The sequence below is a fragment of the Armigeres subalbatus genome, chromosome 2 (assembly GCF_024139115.2).
Source record: "Armigeres subalbatus isolate Guangzhou_Male chromosome 2, GZ_Asu_2, whole genome shotgun sequence".
In the NCBI taxonomy this organism is placed as follows: domain Eukaryota; kingdom Metazoa; phylum Arthropoda; class Insecta; order Diptera; family Culicidae; genus Armigeres; species Armigeres subalbatus.
The window spans coordinates 77101739-77120685 of record NC_085140.1 but is presented as its reverse complement, the minus strand read 5'-3'; the positions used below and the strand labels follow the sequence as shown (position 1 = coordinate 77120685).

General features: G+C 37.8%; 3 protein-coding genes across 4 annotated transcripts; 2 read left to right on the top strand and 1 right to left on the bottom strand.

Moving 5' to 3' along the window:
• Positions 1-2314: 2314 nt before the first annotated feature.
• LOC134209281 (uncharacterized) lies at positions 2315-3890 on the top strand. The gene is made up of 5 exons (XM_062685278.1): positions 2315-2685; positions 2740-2810; positions 2901-3152; positions 3209-3503; positions 3590-3890. Exons 3-5 carry the CDS (start codon positions 2961-2963, stop codon positions 3712-3714), a joined length of 612 nt encoding a protein of 203 aa, XP_062541262.1. The 5' UTR covers positions 2315-2685; positions 2740-2810; positions 2901-2960; the 3' UTR covers positions 3715-3890.
• Positions 3891-3956: 66 nt separating this feature from the next.
• On the top strand, positions 3957-6893 carry LOC134209054 (uncharacterized). The gene is made up of 2 exons (XM_062685035.1): positions 3957-3960; positions 4890-6893. The coding sequence occupies exons 1-2, from the start codon at positions 3957-3959 to the stop codon at positions 5906-5908; spliced, it is 1023 nt and encodes a 340-aa protein (XP_062541019.1). The 3' UTR covers positions 5909-6893.
• Positions 5919-12614, bottom strand: LOC134209280 (uncharacterized). 2 transcript variants are annotated; one of them, XM_062685275.1, is made up of 5 exons: positions 11308-12596; positions 10753-10868; positions 8873-9028; positions 7925-8118; positions 5919-7010 (listed from the first exon to the last, which is right to left on the bottom strand). In XM_062685275.1, exons 3-5 carry the CDS (start codon positions 9004-9006, stop codon positions 5935-5937), a joined length of 1404 nt encoding a protein of 467 aa, XP_062541259.1. In that variant the 5' UTR covers positions 9007-9028; positions 10753-10868; positions 11308-12596; the 3' UTR covers positions 5919-5934. The 2 variants fall into 2 exon arrangements, with proteins under 2 accessions (XP_062541259.1, XP_062541260.1); XM_062685276.1 differs by lacking the exon at positions 10753-10868 and having other exon boundaries at positions 11308-12614.
• Between the last annotated feature and the right edge of the window lie 6333 nt (positions 12615-18947).

The window sequence follows — 18947 nt, the reverse complement described above, 5'->3', positions numbered from 1 at the left end:
TCTGGCTGCAAGTACTTATTACGTTGTGGAGTTCTGGGACAATGTCCTTCAAGGCTCTTAGGGATATGTTTACCAATTACGTAACAGTATAGGGGGAGTAGACTAGTGAGTGGGTTTGTTAAAAAGGTACGGATCGTACAATTATTACCCGCGTGTGTGCTACGCCAGAGCTGTATCTGGAGTATTCGGATTCAAGAATGGATCCAGGATAAACCGCTTCATTCGGTGGCACTGCACATTCCATCACGATCTAGAGCTGTCGTTAATGTCCAAATTATACAGCTGACCCTCCGGATCAGCTTGGACCTTGGTAAGTGCTGTTAAATCTAACATAAATTGTACATACAAAAATTAGTAAAAAAAATTAGGAAAAATAAATGTTTCATCGTACTGATCAAGCGCTGGCGAAAAGAGAACTTACATAACTAAAATCAATATTTAAGAGCTTTCACTAAATGAAAACTGCGTCGTAATTACTTGTACCTATAATTAGTACCTAATCGATTTTAATCCATGTCATTGTTTACCCTAGAAACTACTCAACCGGCAACTTTGTTGCTCCCGGCGTGAGAGATAGCACAGACAATGTTGCACCACACGTTTGAGTGATTCCCTCTGAGAAATTTAATTATCATGACCAAAAAGATCATGACCAAAGATTCTAAACCTATGGATTTAAATGAATTACTTATTATCGGAACGATTAAAATACGAAGAATTTGCAAACAGTATCATAATTTTGCCATTCATCTTATGGGTTCTCCTTTCGCTTAATAGGGAAGCGATAGATGCAGTGATAAATTCATTTTCCTTTAAAAATAAATTATCTAAATCAGCTGCCGTTGGACTTTCCCCACACTGAAATCAATCTTACAATCAATTTAATTTTAATTAAAAAAAACCGATCGCAGTGGTGTTTCGTCGCTAGATTGAGCTAATAAATCAGATATAAGAGCTTATTACAATTAAAAACGAACTTGAAGAATGCTGAATTGTCTGAAATTGAGCAACTTATACCATGGAGCCACATCCTTTGGTATTTATCCCTGATATGAAGATTATTTTTAGAAAAGACAGGAATTATACTAATAACACGCTGGTGGTACAAGTACCATGGTACAAGAATCTTGAAATGAGTACCATACCAATTATTGTTTTAATTAAAGATAGTCTTGGAATAATTTTCTTGTTCTCTTGTACCATGGTACAAGTACCACAGGTGTGTCCTTAGTATTAGTGGGCATGGAAGCAGTGAGAAACTGTGCATATGTGTCTCTATTATATAACAAAATAGTTCTTAGAATAAAATAAATAAATATAAAGGAGTAAATATAAAATCAGTCTTGTTTTATTTACTACTGTCTAGAATTTATAAAATGAGAATTATAAATACGCGGGGTGCCAACGATAGCTAACTAAATTTCCATATAATTTGTTATATTAATACGAATAGCTATATTATAGTTCTCTTTATAAAAAAAATTACATGCATACATGTCTTAAATATATAAATGCATATCATGCTACTCATTCCTCACGAGGTTACATGGTTACTTGGAAAAATTTTTCCACGGTCAACTCAATATACATGCTAAACCGGACCGAGAATCGAATTCGCCATCTCCGGATTGGCAATCCTACGCATTTACACACACACACACACACACACACACACACACACACACACACACACACACACACACACACACACACACACACACACACACACACACACACACACACACACACGCGTATAACATCAAAATACTTTTTACACAGACAAACAGACATAACACTCGTCAAATTTCCATCGTTCCGTGATTTACTGGTCAATTCAAATAATCATTAGTTGGCCAATCGATCACTTGTGGCGCGCGCATCGTTTTTGCTCGAGTGTGACGTTTGCTCACTACCGCCACCTGGTTCGTGATTTGCCCAACTAACTGAAATCAACAGATGTCGTTAGTGTTTGAACGACGATGAATTTGATGGGTAAATGTTCAATGTGTTATGTCTGTTTGTCTGTGCTTTTTAGGTATCTATACTCATCTCATTTTCACGCAACAATGCGTTCGACGAGCATCTTAAATGATACCTGGCCTATCCACACAGTGCTACACACAGGCTTGATTTGTTCATGGATAACAGGATTTACTCTCACTGCCAAATATTTAATCACAGACAAACAGACGTAACAGCTAGAGCAATTTGCTTCAAAATGTATCGCACAGATACTTTACCACCACCTCATGTGCATGTGGCAATAAAGTTTAGTATGGCAAAGTCAACAACGTGCGCGCCTCTTTATGTGAAATTCATAAACAGTTGAATTTAAAATGACCGTTGAGCTGAGTGTTGATGGAAATTTCATTAGAGTTACGTCTGTTTGTCTGTGATTTTATTCCAAGCAGAGTTGTTGGCAATGCTAACACCCGACATCGAGAACCCTGCAACCCATGCGACAACGAGGTTGCTTCTGTTTCGCGATAAATGAGGTTGTCAAGACGAACGTTACGTTAGCAGCGTTAACAGCCAGAATGTGAACAATTAAAAACAAAATGGTATTAAAGTTTGTTAGGAAATTGTGAGATTTATTGATTTGGGGTAAATTAACTAAAGTTCACCATTCGCTAAAAAGTTTTGAGGGGGAGTATTGTTCACAGCCAATATTCGGATCTATAACAGGTGAAAAGACATTGATTAGTAAGTTATTTATTGCTAAAATGTATATTGTTATAGATTGCGGAGCAAAACAGGTTGACTCAGTATTAAGATTATAGAAAGGAAATTTTGAAAAAAAAACTATAAATGTAAGTAAATATTGATAGAAATTGATAGAGAAAAAAACTAATGATTTGAAATATTAAATTACTGTCTACTTTCAAAATTTAATGAAACAGATTGGAAATTGTTAATTAGGGTGATCCAAAAAACAACAGGGCCAGGAAAACCAATCGAAAATGGAGCCAACGAAACGGCAATTTATAAAAAACTGTGCTGTGCGAGACTGCGGATCGAGCAGTGGCAAAAATCCTGGAATGGTTTTTGTGGTCGTTCCCATCAAGAACCAGAATCAAAGAAAAAAATGGCTAACAAAAATGAATCCACGTTACCGGGCGAAAAGGTTGTTCTGCTGTGAGCTACATTTTGACGTAAGTAGTTTATTTAAATGTTTTATGAACAATTATTTGCAATATCTTTTTCATAGCTAATGGAAGATTGCGCAAATTACGCAGAATATTGTAACCAACCGCAAGGATTCCGACGCTATTTCAAATTAAAGAAAGGAGTGGTTCCACATAAAAACCTACCTACAGAAGAACTTGAATTAGTCAACTACGATAAAAGTGTGCCATCTTTGCCTGATGTCGAGTCAATAATAGCGGATCCATTAAATTCAGATGGGTCTGAAACGGTTATCCCCCAACTGCAGCTACCAACATCGCATGCTTCTGTTGATTGCCAGCGTGAAACCCCAAATCAGGCATCATCATCTCAAAGCGGTAAAATATAGCAAACTCACACTGAGAATCCAATCAAACGTATTTGAACTAATCAATTCTTAAAAAATTGTGTCATTTTTTGCCAGATATTGGGACAGAAACAATGATCTCCAAAACGCCGCTTTCAATTTCATATGCTTTTGTTGATTGCCAGCCCGGAACATCCAGTCAGGCATCGTCACAAAAAGGTACACTAAAAACCGAAATGTAGGATTTTTCCACAATCCGCGTGTTAACATTAATTTTCTGTTAATTTTTAAATGTGGAGCTGAGAGGAACATTTCGATTCGCTAGCCGAATATTCCGGATTAATTAGGACAATTGACTATAATTATTATTTTTTTAAATAATCGTTAAAAATATAATCATAGACAAACAGACGTAACAGTTTGAAATTTTTTCTGAAAAATCCATCGTCCAACTCCTCTACCACCATCTTCCGAGCACGAAACAATGTGTTGAAATACCTGTACTTATTAAGTGTGTGAAGTAGTAAGTAAGAAAAAAGATGGAAGATGAAAGAATGATAAAGCAAGAAGGAAGAAGAAACAAGGAAGAAAGAAGGAAGAAGAAAAATGGAAAAATTAAGAAGGAAGAAGGAAGAGAGAAGAATGAGGACGGAAGTAGCAATAATGAAGAAGTAATAAAGAAGAAGGGAGAATGAAGAAGAAAGAAAGAAGAAGGAAGAAAGAATGTAAAAGGAAGATAAAAGAAGGAAGAACGGAAGAAGGAGGAAAAAAGGAGGAAGGAAGAAAGATGGAAGTATCAATAAGGAAGAAAGAAGAAGGAAGAAGAAAGAAGTAAGAAATACGAAAAAATAAGGAAAAGAAGAAACAAGTAAGAAGAAAGAAGGAAGAATAAAGAAGTAAGAAGAAAGATGGAAGAAGGAAGACGGAAGAAGAATGAAGAAGGAAGACGGAAGAAGAATGAAGAAAGAAGGACGCGGGAAGAAGGGAAGATAAAAAGAAGAGGGAAGAAGGAAGTAGAAAGAAGGAGGAAGAAATGAGAAAGGAAAAAGACGGAAAAAGGACGAAGGAAGAAGGAAGAAAAAAGGAAGAAGATAGAAGAAAGAAGGAAGCAAAAAGAAGGTAGAATGAAGAGGGAAAAAAAGAAAAAGGCAGAAGAAATGAGAAAGAAGGGAGAAGGAAGAAGAAAAAAGGAAGAAAGGAGAAACAAGGACGAAGGAAGAAGTTCTCTGTTCTCAGTTCTCAGTTCACTTTTCATTTTTCACTTCTAACTTCCTACTTCCTATAGTGATTAATTTTTTCAAACTTTTCGGCCAAACGACCCATTCGGCATCGGATTGGGCAAATCAAGAACTAGTTTAACTGTGGTTCAACTTTAAATAGTTTCAAGTTGTATCTTATTTTTCTTGATGTTTTGCAGATTGCATTCTAAGTGCCGTTAGTCGCAGTACATTGGAAAGTAATATATCCACAATTGAGTCAAAATCAACGGATTCTTACAAGCCTTCTGCCACGAGCGCGTGTTCATTCCCATCAACAGAAGAATCGCTTCCGAGTGCTTATAATTACCAAATCAAAAGAACTCAAATTGAATTTACTATGGAAGCAATCCAAAATAATTCAAAGCATTACACTGGAATCCCCAAGGAATCATTCCATGTGATAGACATTCTCGCTGAGGCTACTGGTATAAGTGTACGAGATATGTTTATCATATTTCGAAAACTTCGGCTGAATGAGGCATATTGGCATTTGGCGATACAGTTCCAGCTTTCGACATCAAGTATAGGAAGAATCATAAATGAAAATATTGCTCTGTTGGCAGATGCTATGGACGGGTTCATAGTTTGGCCAGAAGTCGAGGAAGTTCAAATAAATTTGCCCAGTACTTTTAAGCATAGATTTGGAGCTGTTAATACTATTATTGACTGCTTCGAAATTCAGATAGAACGGCCTACAAATGCTGTGCATCAAGCATTATCGTACTCAATGTACAAAAAATGTAATACAATAAAATATCTAATTGCATGTTTGCCAGACGGGTTAATAAATTATATATCAAAGGGGGCTGGAGGACGTATATCAGATAAAGAGATTGTTAGGGAAAGTGGTTTTCTAGACAAACTATTTGAAAATACGATGGTTATGGCCGACAGAGGATTCAAATCGATAGAACTAGATATACGTGAGAAAAAATGTAGCTTAGTAAGGCCGCCAAGCACAACTGTAAGCAAAAAAATGAGTCGCGAGGAAGTTTTGTTGAATAAAAGAATAGCTAGCTTGCGTATACATGTAGAAAGAGCTATAGGAAGATTAAGAGATTTTCAATTGCTTAAACCTCACGCAACAGTGGAAAGTAGAATAATAAATAAGTTAGATTATTATGTGTGCATTGCATGTGGTATATGTAATATTCAACCTAATTTGATCAATGAATAAACAATTTAAAATCGTACAATCACAATTTATTTACATTCATAAGAATATTGTGCTAATAGCTTGACAAATACTGCTTTTTCCCAAAAACTTTCTAATTTTTGTATTAAAGCTAAACAATATTTCTGGTCATGCGTTACTTCCTTAATTATTATATTATCTACAATTGCATCAGTTTCAAAAATGGGTTTCGCAACACAAAATAGAGCTTTTTTTCTTCGACAGAGATGCAATTGCAGCTGTATTTGCGCAAGACATTTTGCCATAATATTGCCTGATTCACTTATATAATATTTGTTTAAAGATTTCATTGTAGCAGGACATTTGATTTCATAAATAATATTTTTTTGAATCCCATCTGGTGATGCTCCAAGAAAAGGGTATGTTCTTGACAAGAACAATCCTGCTTCAGAGATCGTACCATACTTCGAAGACAACACTGCAAGAACTTTTTTTTCTAACTCTTTTCCGCGCTTCATATTTTGTGTCTCGAAAGGTGAGGTGAATCCCATAATACGTTCAACTAATGATCCAGCGAACGTTTTGCATTTTGAAGCTTCATAGCAAATTGAAGCAGTTATACGTCCTATGCGTAATCGAATCCATTCTTGACTCTCACTCTGTTCTGTTGTATGAGTTTGAACTTGCTCAAGAATTGAATAGCTCATTTTGGTTTCACAGTATTTGAAGAAAGTTTGCATATTCATATTGACAGGCTTCGACTTCTTAAACATTATGAATAGAGTATCTATTTGAATAGTTTTTGCATCATCATATGGCATTAAATATTTTAGTATACCAAAGGGATTCTTACAATCCTTGAAATTAGAATGAAGTGCATATTTCACGTTAATATCTAGTTTTTTTAAAGGATCAATTTGTTTCTTTAAAACTCGATCTGTACCATCCTCATTTTCTTGGTCATTATCAAGGGTACTTGGAGTATTCTTTGAAAATACTATTTCATTTGCCCATAGTACACCTTTTTTCCGAGCTGCTGCTGTCATTGGGGCTGCATTCCAGTAACATTCTACCTCTGTGGAAGCTGGTGTTTCATTTCTCCGAAAAATCCAAAATATGAAAACCGAAACATGCTTGCAGCCACCTGTAAAAAAATTGTAATAATTAGTGTTGATACGCAACTTTAAAACCAGTTACCGGCGAAATGAAAAACTGTTTAAATTGATTCTAGTTTTGATTAGGAGGTATACTTCCGATAACCGCAAGTCAAGCACATATGTATATGGATGCCATATACAGATGTGCTCGGCATGCGGTTAGCGGCAGTATATAGAAGGTATAGCTTGATTGAAATAAAGCGTTAAATAAATGAAAAATGTTAGATGATGAGTAATAGGGTGGTTCAAAAATTCTATTTTGCTCCACAGCGCTCATCTGATTCTTTATCATGTTCTGAGTGTCCTCTGAAAATTTGAGCTCTTTTGGATTAAAATTGATTTGGCACAAGCCGTTTCAAGTTAGCATGCAAATTAGTATGGGGAAATTTATTCTTTCATTATACTGATAATAACGAGGATAATAACGCTTCCACATTAAGCGCAGGTTAAAAGAAAACCTGCATAGCTAAAAGGAATACTCAAGAGCTTTCACCCAACGAAAACCACATGTTGAATAATCGCCCCAGTAATTAGTAATCGATTTTAATACAGGTTGCGAATATTTAGTCATTATCGTTAAACTTCTTTTAGAGTATATCCTAGTGTTATCAACTGAAATATGTCAAATATTGTCAAAGCCAAGCTACATTGTTCGCATTAACATATCATGGGTCCAACGCAATGGCATTTTATGCCCAGGGGAAACAAGAACATTTTAATCCCGAAAATTTTCTAAACTGAGCCTGAACTAAGGCTAAGGAAGGTTCGGTGTTCAAGTATAATTATATCCTATTTCTAAGAAACTACAAAAAATAAATAAATCGCAGTTTTTTGTAAAATTTCACCAAAATTCACCGAAATCCGTGAAATGAGTGCGATAGTATTTTTTTATTTAACTTACCCATGTTGGCCTCACATTCACAGGAGAAATCTTCTATCAATTCATTTGCTTCATTAATGACTAGTGATACTTCATATGAGCGTTGATTTACTCTATGCTCTGGAACCACACTCGCTATAATTCTGCATTTTTCTCCAAACCGCTGAAGTTTTACAAACCCAACTGCCATATCGCCGTAATTCTTTCTACCAGATCTGAAAAATATGTATGTTTGTATATATATATATATATATATATATATATATATATATATATATATATATATATATATATATATATATATATATATATATATATATATATATATATATATATATATATATATATATATATCTGTGTTCAGAATAATAGCAGCGGAAGCCGTTTTTCATACAAAATGGTCAACTTTGTCAAGCTGTAACTTTGTACCCCGATGACCGATTGAGCTGAAATTTTGACAGTGAACTACAAATATGTTGAAATTTACACATACTATGTATCAATTGTATCCAGTGGCGTGTTCAAAAATTACGCACTAGGTCAAATTGTTCAAAATAACAGCAGTTTTTGTTTTGGGAATATCAGGAAAACTATTGATTGGAATGTTTTAAATTTGAACTCAGGTGCTATGAGACACAAAGTTTATAATTTAAAAAATACAAATATTTTATGGAACAATTTGACCTCGTGCTTAATTTATGAACGCGCCATTCGAAAAAATTGCTACTTGGTATGTGTAAATTTCGCTCAATCGGTCATCGGGGTATAAAGATACAGCTTTTCAAAGTTGACCAGTTTGTATGAAAAACGGCTTCCGCTGCTATTATTCTAAACACAGGTGTATATATAGTGTAGCCGTTTGATAACTGCAAAACTGTTGGAACTATCGAATTGTAGTTAAAAAGTATTGCAGTTAAACGACTTGCAGTTATCGAACGTCTACTGTATATATTTATTTAAACTTCTCACCTTTGCATCTTCACTTGTCTAGATTCTGAAGTCACGAAATTTGGATTTGATGTGAAAAAATTAATCACAGTATCTTCCATTATTGACGGCAGGTTTCTAGAGTCCGCCTTCTCGTAGCCTGTCCCAATTGACATATTCGAAGAGTTCTCTTATCACCTATAATATGAAATGAAATTGATATGGTATATTAAGAATACGGGCGTTAGAAAATTGAATCATTATTTATAACTATAATTGTTGCAAAGTATGAAAAGTTGCCCGTAATCCGTATTTAAAAAAGGCTGATCCCATAGTTACCAGCCCGTTCGCAATAGGAAACATTGAGATGAATGCAACTTATTCCGAGTAAATCGATTATGATGCGAGTTTTGCTATTATTAATAGTATTATGACCACAACTTCATAGCTCATAGCTCAAAGGAAACAAGGAGACACAATTCCTCGAAAATTAAAAAGTTGCGAATAAATCGATTAAGAAACAAATTTTATATTGAAGAAAATATTTCAACCATAGCTTCTGAGCATTGTTCTGAGCCCATCGAAAGAAACGATGATACAGGATTTCCTATCAAAAGCAACTTGTCGCATGCAAATTTGTTGAAAATAAGTACTTACATAGCATAGACTATAGATTCCATAGACGAGCTGAGGCGAAAGCGAGTGTAACCAAACGAACTGTCAGTTAGTGTAGCCAAACGAGCATGCCGTCACGATTGCAATTCAAGCAACGAAGCGTGTGACGTCAAATTCCCGTGGTACACTGTAAAAAAGTGGAAAACACAGTTCATCGAAATGACTCAATCGTGCCTGCGCTCGTCTATGGAATCTATAGTGTCTGTAGTACCTAGGTGCCAAGAAAATTAGTGAGATTTTTGTTTGCGTACGCACACACACAGGAATTCTAATTCGATGAGCTGAGTTGATCGGTATATGTACAACACTATGGGTTTCCGAACCTCCTATAAAAAGTTTGTTTTTGGAGCGCGGCTATACTGCCGTTCTACGCATAATTGTCCCATGTAACCTTTGACGAAAAATCGTTAACTCAAGTCAATTTGTCCCACCGAAAAAAAGGAAGTTGTTTTTTGATGATGATAGAGACTGAAAACCGTTTAAATAAATAGTAATTCGTTTTATATCCTGGAAAAGTCTTGCCTATGCTCATAACATCCCATAAATATTTGTTAAATTTTAAGATCCAATCGATTTTGAAATCAGTGGGACAAATTGAATTGAGTTTGGATTTTTTCATCAAAGGTAACATGGGACAATTATGCGTAGAACGGCAGTATACTGCCGTGTCAAACATAGTTATCCCATGTCGTTTTTTTGCTATGCCATTCCCACTGTGCTGGCGGTGTCACATTTGCTCAGATACGTTAGTTCTCTATCAGACGTGATGGCTAGGCTTGCCAGCCATCCTTTCTAGTTCTTAAATCCACTGATGAATTCTTTTGTTGGCCGCCAGGGCAGCAAGAAGCCCAACATGGAACTACTATGCTTGGGACAGCAGTATAAAGTATACGTAATGTACGGGAAAGGCAAAATCCATCATTATTGTATTTATTTTCAACCTAAGACCTTCAATAGATTCGATTTATTTAATATATGTAAAATCTTTGTTTTAAAGGAATCAAACTAATAGACAAACAAGGAAATTAATTATCTCAATTCGATTTCATCAGAAGTAGGTACGTTATTCCTTTTGCAAATTGAGACTGCCGGAAAAGTAAGGTATGTATATAGAATCGATGTGACGATAAAATGGGTGGTTTCCTTTCTCGTATACTAAACGTACGTGAATATTTTAAATACAAATACAAATATATGAAATAATTTAAAAATCTATTATCACGGTCCTAATTTTTTGGTGTACTTACACAGCGTTATGTTGCAGATGCTTTTATTTTATCTACGTCTGTGGCTAAGCGACGCTCGATTCTTCAAAGAACAATGCAAGTTTTTTTTCCTGGTTCTGAAACGTGTCTTCTGGTTTCTGGAATAAAATAAAAACGGTTAGGTTGTTTCCGATCGGGGGATATTTCACGAAAGGCAGAAGCGAGACAGTATATATTAATTGTTAATAGAACAGCTTTGCGAGATAGTATATACTAATTGTTAATATGTAACTGTTTTGCTATGGATCAGAATTGCACGACTCTAGGGCCCGATGTCCACGAAGTCGAACGGCGTGGCGATGCTGCGTAGTACTAAGGACACTCCTGTAGTATTTGTACGATGGTGCAAGGCGACAAGAAAATAATTCCAAGGCTATCTTTAATGAAGACAATAATATGTATGGCACACATTTCAAGATTCTTGTACCATGGTATGAATACCATCAGTGTGTCATTAGTATAATTGTTTTTTTTTCTACGTGGGCATTGAAACTGAACATTCAGATAAATACTGTATAAGTTTTTTTGTATACTCACAATACTTCTATGTTCCTTTTCTTCCGGATTGGCGACGCTTTATCTTTTAAGGAACAACAAAAAAGCTTCCTTTGCGGTGATTCAGGAAGATTCACTTATATGTGGTGGTTGACCTTATTGTGTCTGCTGCTGTTGTTGTGGTTAGTTTTTGTTGTGCCGTCCGACGTCGATGCAGCTACTCTTTCAACTGTTCGATTAGAGAAGTTCCTTCCGCTGACAACACGATAGCTACTGCTACTGTTAGTGCTTCTGCTCTGAACCCAACAACTCCTATTGCACGCTGTTCCCGTACTCGGTATACCTGCTTCCAAACTTGTGTTCACGATTTAGAACGATCCATGGCACGCTGGACGGACACAAGGTGGGCATCATGGTCCTGATTGTTGTCGATGGTTCTGCAGGCCACTTTCTCACACACTGCCTTTTCTGTGAAGTTACTTAGGTAGGTACTTATGGGTGTGTTTTTCTACGATGGTACACTCTTCTCTGCCGTAACCGGAACGAAAACAAATTGAAAAAATACTCTTCAGCAGTCCGCCTGCACTAGAAGAACCGACTGTCACTTTTGTTTACACTGGAAGCTGGATTCGGAACTGTCACCATTGAGCAAGGTTACATCCTTTTCTCGCCAAATGAATAAACTTTCTTTTTTTTTGTTTTTCACTGACACGGCCTGGCGGGAGGCAAAAATGCAAAGACGAAGTATAAGCAGGAAAGAGGCTCTTGATACTGGAAACGATCGCCGGCGGAACAACTTTGCTGCGATAAAAATGCACACACGCACAAACTTGTAGCCCTCTCTCTGCCACTTTACAGTAAATTCACTAAACAAACAAAACTTTTTGCAAAGGTATTTATAATCTTCCCGAGGGCTTCGTCCTATATGCTTTTGATCACTTTTTTCAACGAATGCGAGATGTATTACATCCGGGCTTTGCCCGGATATGACCGTCGACGAATGCTGCGATATTCTCCAACAGAACAAAACACCATACAACCGGCGACGATTCTTGATTCCCGTTCTTTGCGTCGAGTTTACGATATCATTTCTCACTCTGCTCGTTTTGACATTTCAATTGTAAATAATCAAGATACGGAGTTGCCAGAAAGAAAATAATTTCACGATGCTCTCACCACTGTATAGTGTTGCCAAATCATTCTAAAATCCAAGGATCACCATCGTATGGCAGTAATATTCACCTAATAAAACAGACGATGTTGATGTTTTGAAAAAATTGTAAGAAAATAACCGTTTCATATAAACAGCTTATTTTATGCGCAATGTTAACTAAACCCAAGGACGTTTCAGAGAAAAATACAAAACATAGGTGTTTGGTCGGACGGGAAAGGTCTATTGTGCATCTCATTTTAGGGGTTTACAATTGACGGGTGGGCGATCTTACTATCTATCCTACCTCAATTCTATTCTAAGCGTGGCTCTTGTTGAGGAGTTCCCACGACGCATCGAGATGGGGTGGTGATTTCGTTGGCGTACGCATGGAATTCAAATCAGTTGTAGCCGATCTTGCCGTCACACGGTCGAGCAGTGAGTCACTAAGTCCCAGAAAAGACGCGCGTAGCGATTTCGAGCTCACGAGTACTCGCGTAGTTCAAATGGTTCGCCAATGAACGCGTGAACCGCACCGAAAGTGCCTTCCGGTCAAGCAGATTTCCACGAGTGACCGGCTTGTGTGCGTGTGCGTAAAAATGAACCTCTCAGGCGGCGACCGAAACGTTGGTGGGCGAGTACTCTTCGGCAACGAAGCTTTGGGGGTGGTTATGGGTCGTACGGGTGGAAAACGCAACACCTCACTTACGACTCGGACGAATGGCTTGATTCGGTTGTGGAACCACAGCTCGATCCAACTGACTCCTTGGCGACTCGACTGATAACGACTTGATACGGCAGCACGTGTGGTCAGTCCCTTCGCTGAGTACACATAGGCACCCCACGTTGAGTAGGGATTCCTATTCAACGGGATAATTAGGTCGATTCTCACAAAAGGATAATCATTATAGCTACCAATCCCTAGTCCTACGCTAAGAACACGTGCTTTTGTACTATCGTGTTTTCTACGAAATTCTAAAACAGGACTAGTAATTTTCATTAGCAATCATTTCTTCACAACGAATTATCTGCACTTACTATGTTTTCACAACTATCTAACTATTATTAGAATTAAATGCTGCGAACTGGTTGATAACAATTTACCAAATTCGCTTTTAGGCTTCACTTAGCTTTCAAATTGCACGTTAGAGTACGTCTGCATTGAACTAAACACTCTGTCCAAATGGCGCCATAATCCAATACAGGATTCTATTGTACCCCTATGGGTATAGAATTTCCAATCATTGTTTGGATTAAAGAAAATCTACTCGGGTGATTTCCAGGTAGGTACAAAAGACCCCCACTTAAAATTTAGATAATACATTCGATTACTCAGTGCAAACCATATTGCTAGAGTCCCATCGGATGAACATAAAATCGGTTGCCGTCGTTTGGTAGAGTAGGAGGAGTGCAGGGTGGTATATATCGGGTGGCCCAAACGGCCGAGTTTTGCGAGTGTTGGTGAGTGTTTTGCCGTTGCAACGGAAAAAATTCATCGAACATTTGCCATAAAGAAACAGAATCAGCTGTTGTTTACTTTTTGCCTTTCTCGTATACTAAGTATACGGTAAAGGCTATATGATCGCTCCAAAAACAAACTTTTTATAGAAGGCCCGCAGACCCATAGTGTTATATACCAATCGACTCAGTTCGACGAATTGAGGTGATGTCTGTGTGTGTGTGTGTATGTGTGTGTGTGTGTGTGTGTGTGCAAAACTACTAAAAAAATGTCACTCATTTTTAGGGCACTTATCCTCAACCGATTTGCTCGCAACAAGTTGCATTCGACGCAGAATCCTGTCCCATTGTTTCCTATTTGAAATTGGCTAGATCGGACTATGGGATCAGAAGTTATGGCCAAAATACAAATTCATACAAAAAAATCGCGTAAAAAATGTCACTCATTTTTCGGGCACTTATCCTTAGCCGATTTGCTCGCAACAAGTTGCATTCGACGCAGAATCCTGTCCCATTGTTTCCTATTTGAAATTGGCTAGATCGGACTATGGGATCGAGAGTTATGGCCAAAATACAAATTCATACAAAAAAATCGCGTAAAAAATGTCACTCATTTTTCGGGCACTTATCCTTAACCGATTTGCTCGCAACAAGTTGCATTCGACGCAGAATCCTGTCCCATTGTTTCCTATTTGAAATTGGCTAGATCGGACTATGGGATCAGGAGTTATGGCCAAAATACAAATTCATACAAACAAAATTGCGTAAAATGTCACTCATTTTCGGGCACTTATTCTCAACCGATTTGCTCGCAACAAATTGCATTCGACGCAGAATCCTGTCTCATTGTTTCCTATTTGAAATTGGCTAGATCGGACTATGGGATCAGAAGTTATGGCCAAAATACAAATTCATACAAAAAAATCGCGTAAAAAATGTCACTCATTTTTCGGGCACTTATTCTCAACCGATTTGCTCGCAACAAGTTGCATTCGACGCAGAATCCTGTCCCGTTGTTTCCTATTGAAAATTGGCCATATCGGACTATGGGATCGAAAATTATACCATTTTGCCTTTCTCGTATACTAAGTATACGGTAAAGGCTATATGATCGCTCCAAAAACAAACTTTTTATAGAAGGCCCGCAGACCCATAGTGTTATATACCAATCGAATCAGTTCGACGAATTGAGGTGATGTCTGTGTGTGTGTGTGTGTGTGTGTGTGTGTGTATGTGTGTGTGTATGTGTGTGTGTGTGTGTGCGCAAAACTACTATAAAAAATGTCACTCATTTTTCGGGCACTTATCCTCAACCGATTTGCTCGCAACAAGTTGCATTCGACGCAGAATCCTGTCCCATTGTTTCCTATTTGAAATTGGCTAGATCAGACTATGGGATCAGAAGTTATGGCCAAAATACAAATTCATACAAAAAAATCGCGTAAAAAATGTCACTCATTTTTCGGACACTTATCCTCAACCGATTTGCTCGCAACAAGTTGCATTCGACGCAGAATCCTGTCCCATTGTTTCCTATTTGAAATTGGCCAGATCGCACTATGGGGTCGAAAGTTATGGCCAAAATACAAAATCCTACGAAAAAATCGCGTAAAAAATGTCACTCATTTTTCGGGCACTTATCCTCAACCGATTTGCTCGCAACAAGTTGCATTCGACGCAGAATCCTGTCCCATTGTTTTCTATTTGAAATTGGCCAGATCGGACTATGGGATCGAAAGTTATGGCCAAAATACAAATTCATACAAAAAAATCGCGTAAAAAATGTCACTCATTTTTCGGGCATTTATCCTCAACCGATTTGCTCGCAACAAAATGCATTCGACGCAGAATCCTTTCCCATTGTTCCCTATTGAAAATTGGACAGGTTGGACTTTGGGATCGGAAGTTATGACCGAAATACCTTTTTCATAAAAAATAACAAAAATGTCACCTATTTTTCGGACACCTAACCTTAATCGATTCACACGCAACAAGTAGCACTCGACGCAGAATTCTGTTCCATTGTTTCCTTTTGAAAATTGGCTAGATCGGACTATGGGCTCCGAAGTTATGGCCGAAACACCATTTAAGCCTTTTTATACGAAAAGGCTGTATGTTCGCTCCAAAACCAAACTTTTACAGAAGGCCTGGAGACCCATAGTGTTATATACCAATCGATTCAGCTCGACGAACTGAGATGACGTCTCTGTCTCTCCCACTTCATACGGGAGTTTGGCAGAAAGACGGTCATGAGAGATTTATATCATAACAAATATTGCCCTCCGCTCGCGTGATGGGAATGACATCTTCGTTTTATTTTTGTGTAGTCGGAGCTTCAGTTCAACTAACATCCAAAAGTGATATCCTTAAAATATATGACTGGGTGAAATAAACCAGGGTTATGTACGTCAAAAAGATTGGAAAAGGAAACAAAAATGTCGAAATTCTTATTAGCATATTGTAGATCAAAAAAAATTGAAATTGGCTAGATCGGACTATGGGATCAGAAGTTATGGCCAAAATACAAATTCATACAAAAAAATCGCGTAAAAAATGTCACTCATTTTTCGGGCACTTATCCTTAACCGATTTGCTCGCAACAAGTTGCATTCGACGCAGAATCCTGTCCCATTGTTTCCTATTTGAAATTGGCTAGATCGGACTATGGGATCGAGAGTTATGGCCAAAATACAAATTCATACAAAAAAAATCGCGTAAAAAATGTCACTCATTTTTCGGGCACTTATCCTTAACCGATTTGCTCGCAACAAGTTGCATTCGACGCAGAATCCTGTCCCATTGTTTCCTATTTGAAATTGGCTAGATCGGACTATGGGATCAGGAGTTATGGCCAAAACACAAATTCATACAAACAAAATTGCGTAAAAAATGTCACTCATTTTTCGGGCACTTATTCTCAACCGATTTGCTCGCAACAAATTGCATTCGACGCAGAATCCTGTCTCAACCGATTTGCTCGCAACAAATTGCATTCGACGCAGAATCCTGTCCCATTGTTTCCTATTTGAAATTGGCCAGATCGCACTATGGGGTCGAAAGTTATGGCCAAAATACAAAATCCTACGAAAAAATCGCGTAAAAAATGTCACTCATTTTTCGGGCACTTATCCTCAACCGATTTGCTCGCAACAAGTTGCATTCGACGCAGAATCCTGTCCCATTGTTTCCTATTTGAAATTGGCCAGATCGCACTATGGGGTCACTCATTTTTCGGGCACTTATCCTCAACCGATTTGCTCGCAACAAGTTGCATTCGACGCAGAATCCTGTCCCATTGTTTCCTATTTGAAATTGGTCAGATCGGACTATGGGATCAAAAGTTATGGCCAAAACACAAATTCATACGAAAAAATCGTGTAAAAAATGTCACTCATTTTTCGGGCACTTATCCTCAACCGATTTGCTCGCAACAAGTTGCATTCGACGCAGAATCCTGTCCCATTGTTTCCTATTTGAAATTGGCCAGATCGGACTATGGGATCGAAAGTTATGGCCAAAATACAAATTCATACAAAAAAATCGCGTAAAAAATGTCACTCATTTTTCAGGCACTTATTCTCAACCGATTTGCTCGCAACAAAATGCATTCGACGCAAAATCCTTTCCCATTGTTCCCTATTGAAAATTGGACAGGTTGGACTTTGGGATCGGAAGTTATGACCGAAATACCTTTTTTCATAAAAATCACAAAAAATGTCACCTATTTTTCGGACACCTAACCTTAATCGATTCACACGCAACAAGTTGCATTCGCAGAATTCTGTCCCATTGTTTCCTTTTGAAAATTGGCTAGATCGGACTATTGGATCGGAAGTTATGGCCGAAACACCATTTAAGCCTTTTTATACGAAAAGGCTGTATGTTCGCTCCAAAAACCAAACTTTTACAGAAGGCCTGGAGACCCATAGTGTTATATACCAATCGATTCAGCTCGACGAACTGAGATGACGTCTCTGTCTCTCCCACTTCATACGGGAGTTTGGCAGAAAGACGGTCATGAGATTTATATCATAACAAATATTGCCCTCCGCTCGCGTGATGGGAATGACATCTTCGTTTTATTTTTGTGTAGTCGGAGCTTCAGTTCAACTAACATCCAAAAGTGATATCCTTAAAATATATGACTGGGTGAAATAAACCAGGGTTATGTACGTCAAAAAGATTGGAAAAGGAAACAAAAATGTCGAAATTCTTATTAGCATATTGTAGATCAAGCTGAAAACCGAACCGAGGTCCCGCGAAATCGCATTTTCTCGCATTTCCGGATGTTGCAACTGCATCGCGAGTAGTGCGCAACTGTGCCATAGTCGGGCACCACTCGCGATGCAGTTGCGACATCCGGAAATGGGACAAAATATGATTTTCGGTTTTCAACTGGATCTACAATATCTTTGCCATAAATAATCTGATTTTCATAGAACGGACAAAGAAATTTGTCTTTTTTACTCCTAGCCACTAGCTCATCTTTTTTCAAGCACACACATTTTACGAAGGTCGAGAAAGGCACCATCACCGCTAGGTGGATTAATCTGGGTTTTTAAGTAACAAATTTGAGCAAAATGTTGAAAATTTTTAATGAAGGGATGTGTTGTCAGCATAAATACGACGGAATCTTAGTACTGCATGAGAAAAATCTTGTGCAATACTTCAATTTCGACGGAAATTTTTTCTTTGTTTTGGTTAGTTGCCATAAGGACAACGACAACGATCCGACGGGCACAAGAAGGCGAGGTGCGCAGCGGGTAAGGTGGATCGATCAGGTGGAAGATGACTTGCGGACCCTCCGTAGACTGCGTGGCTGGCGACGTGTTGCCATGGACCGAGCCGAATGGAGAAGACTCTTACATACCGCACAGGGCTCTACATTACGGGTGGGAAGATGTGTAGTTGTGTTGGTAATCTGAGCTCAATGAATTTTGTACTCACCCAGTGAACTTTTCGGTTTTCTTATGGCAAAATGTTCACGATTCGGTTTCCTTATGGCATTATTATTATTTATTCAGACTAAGGCCGAAGTGGCCTGTGCGGTATGTAAGAGTCTTCTCCATTCGGC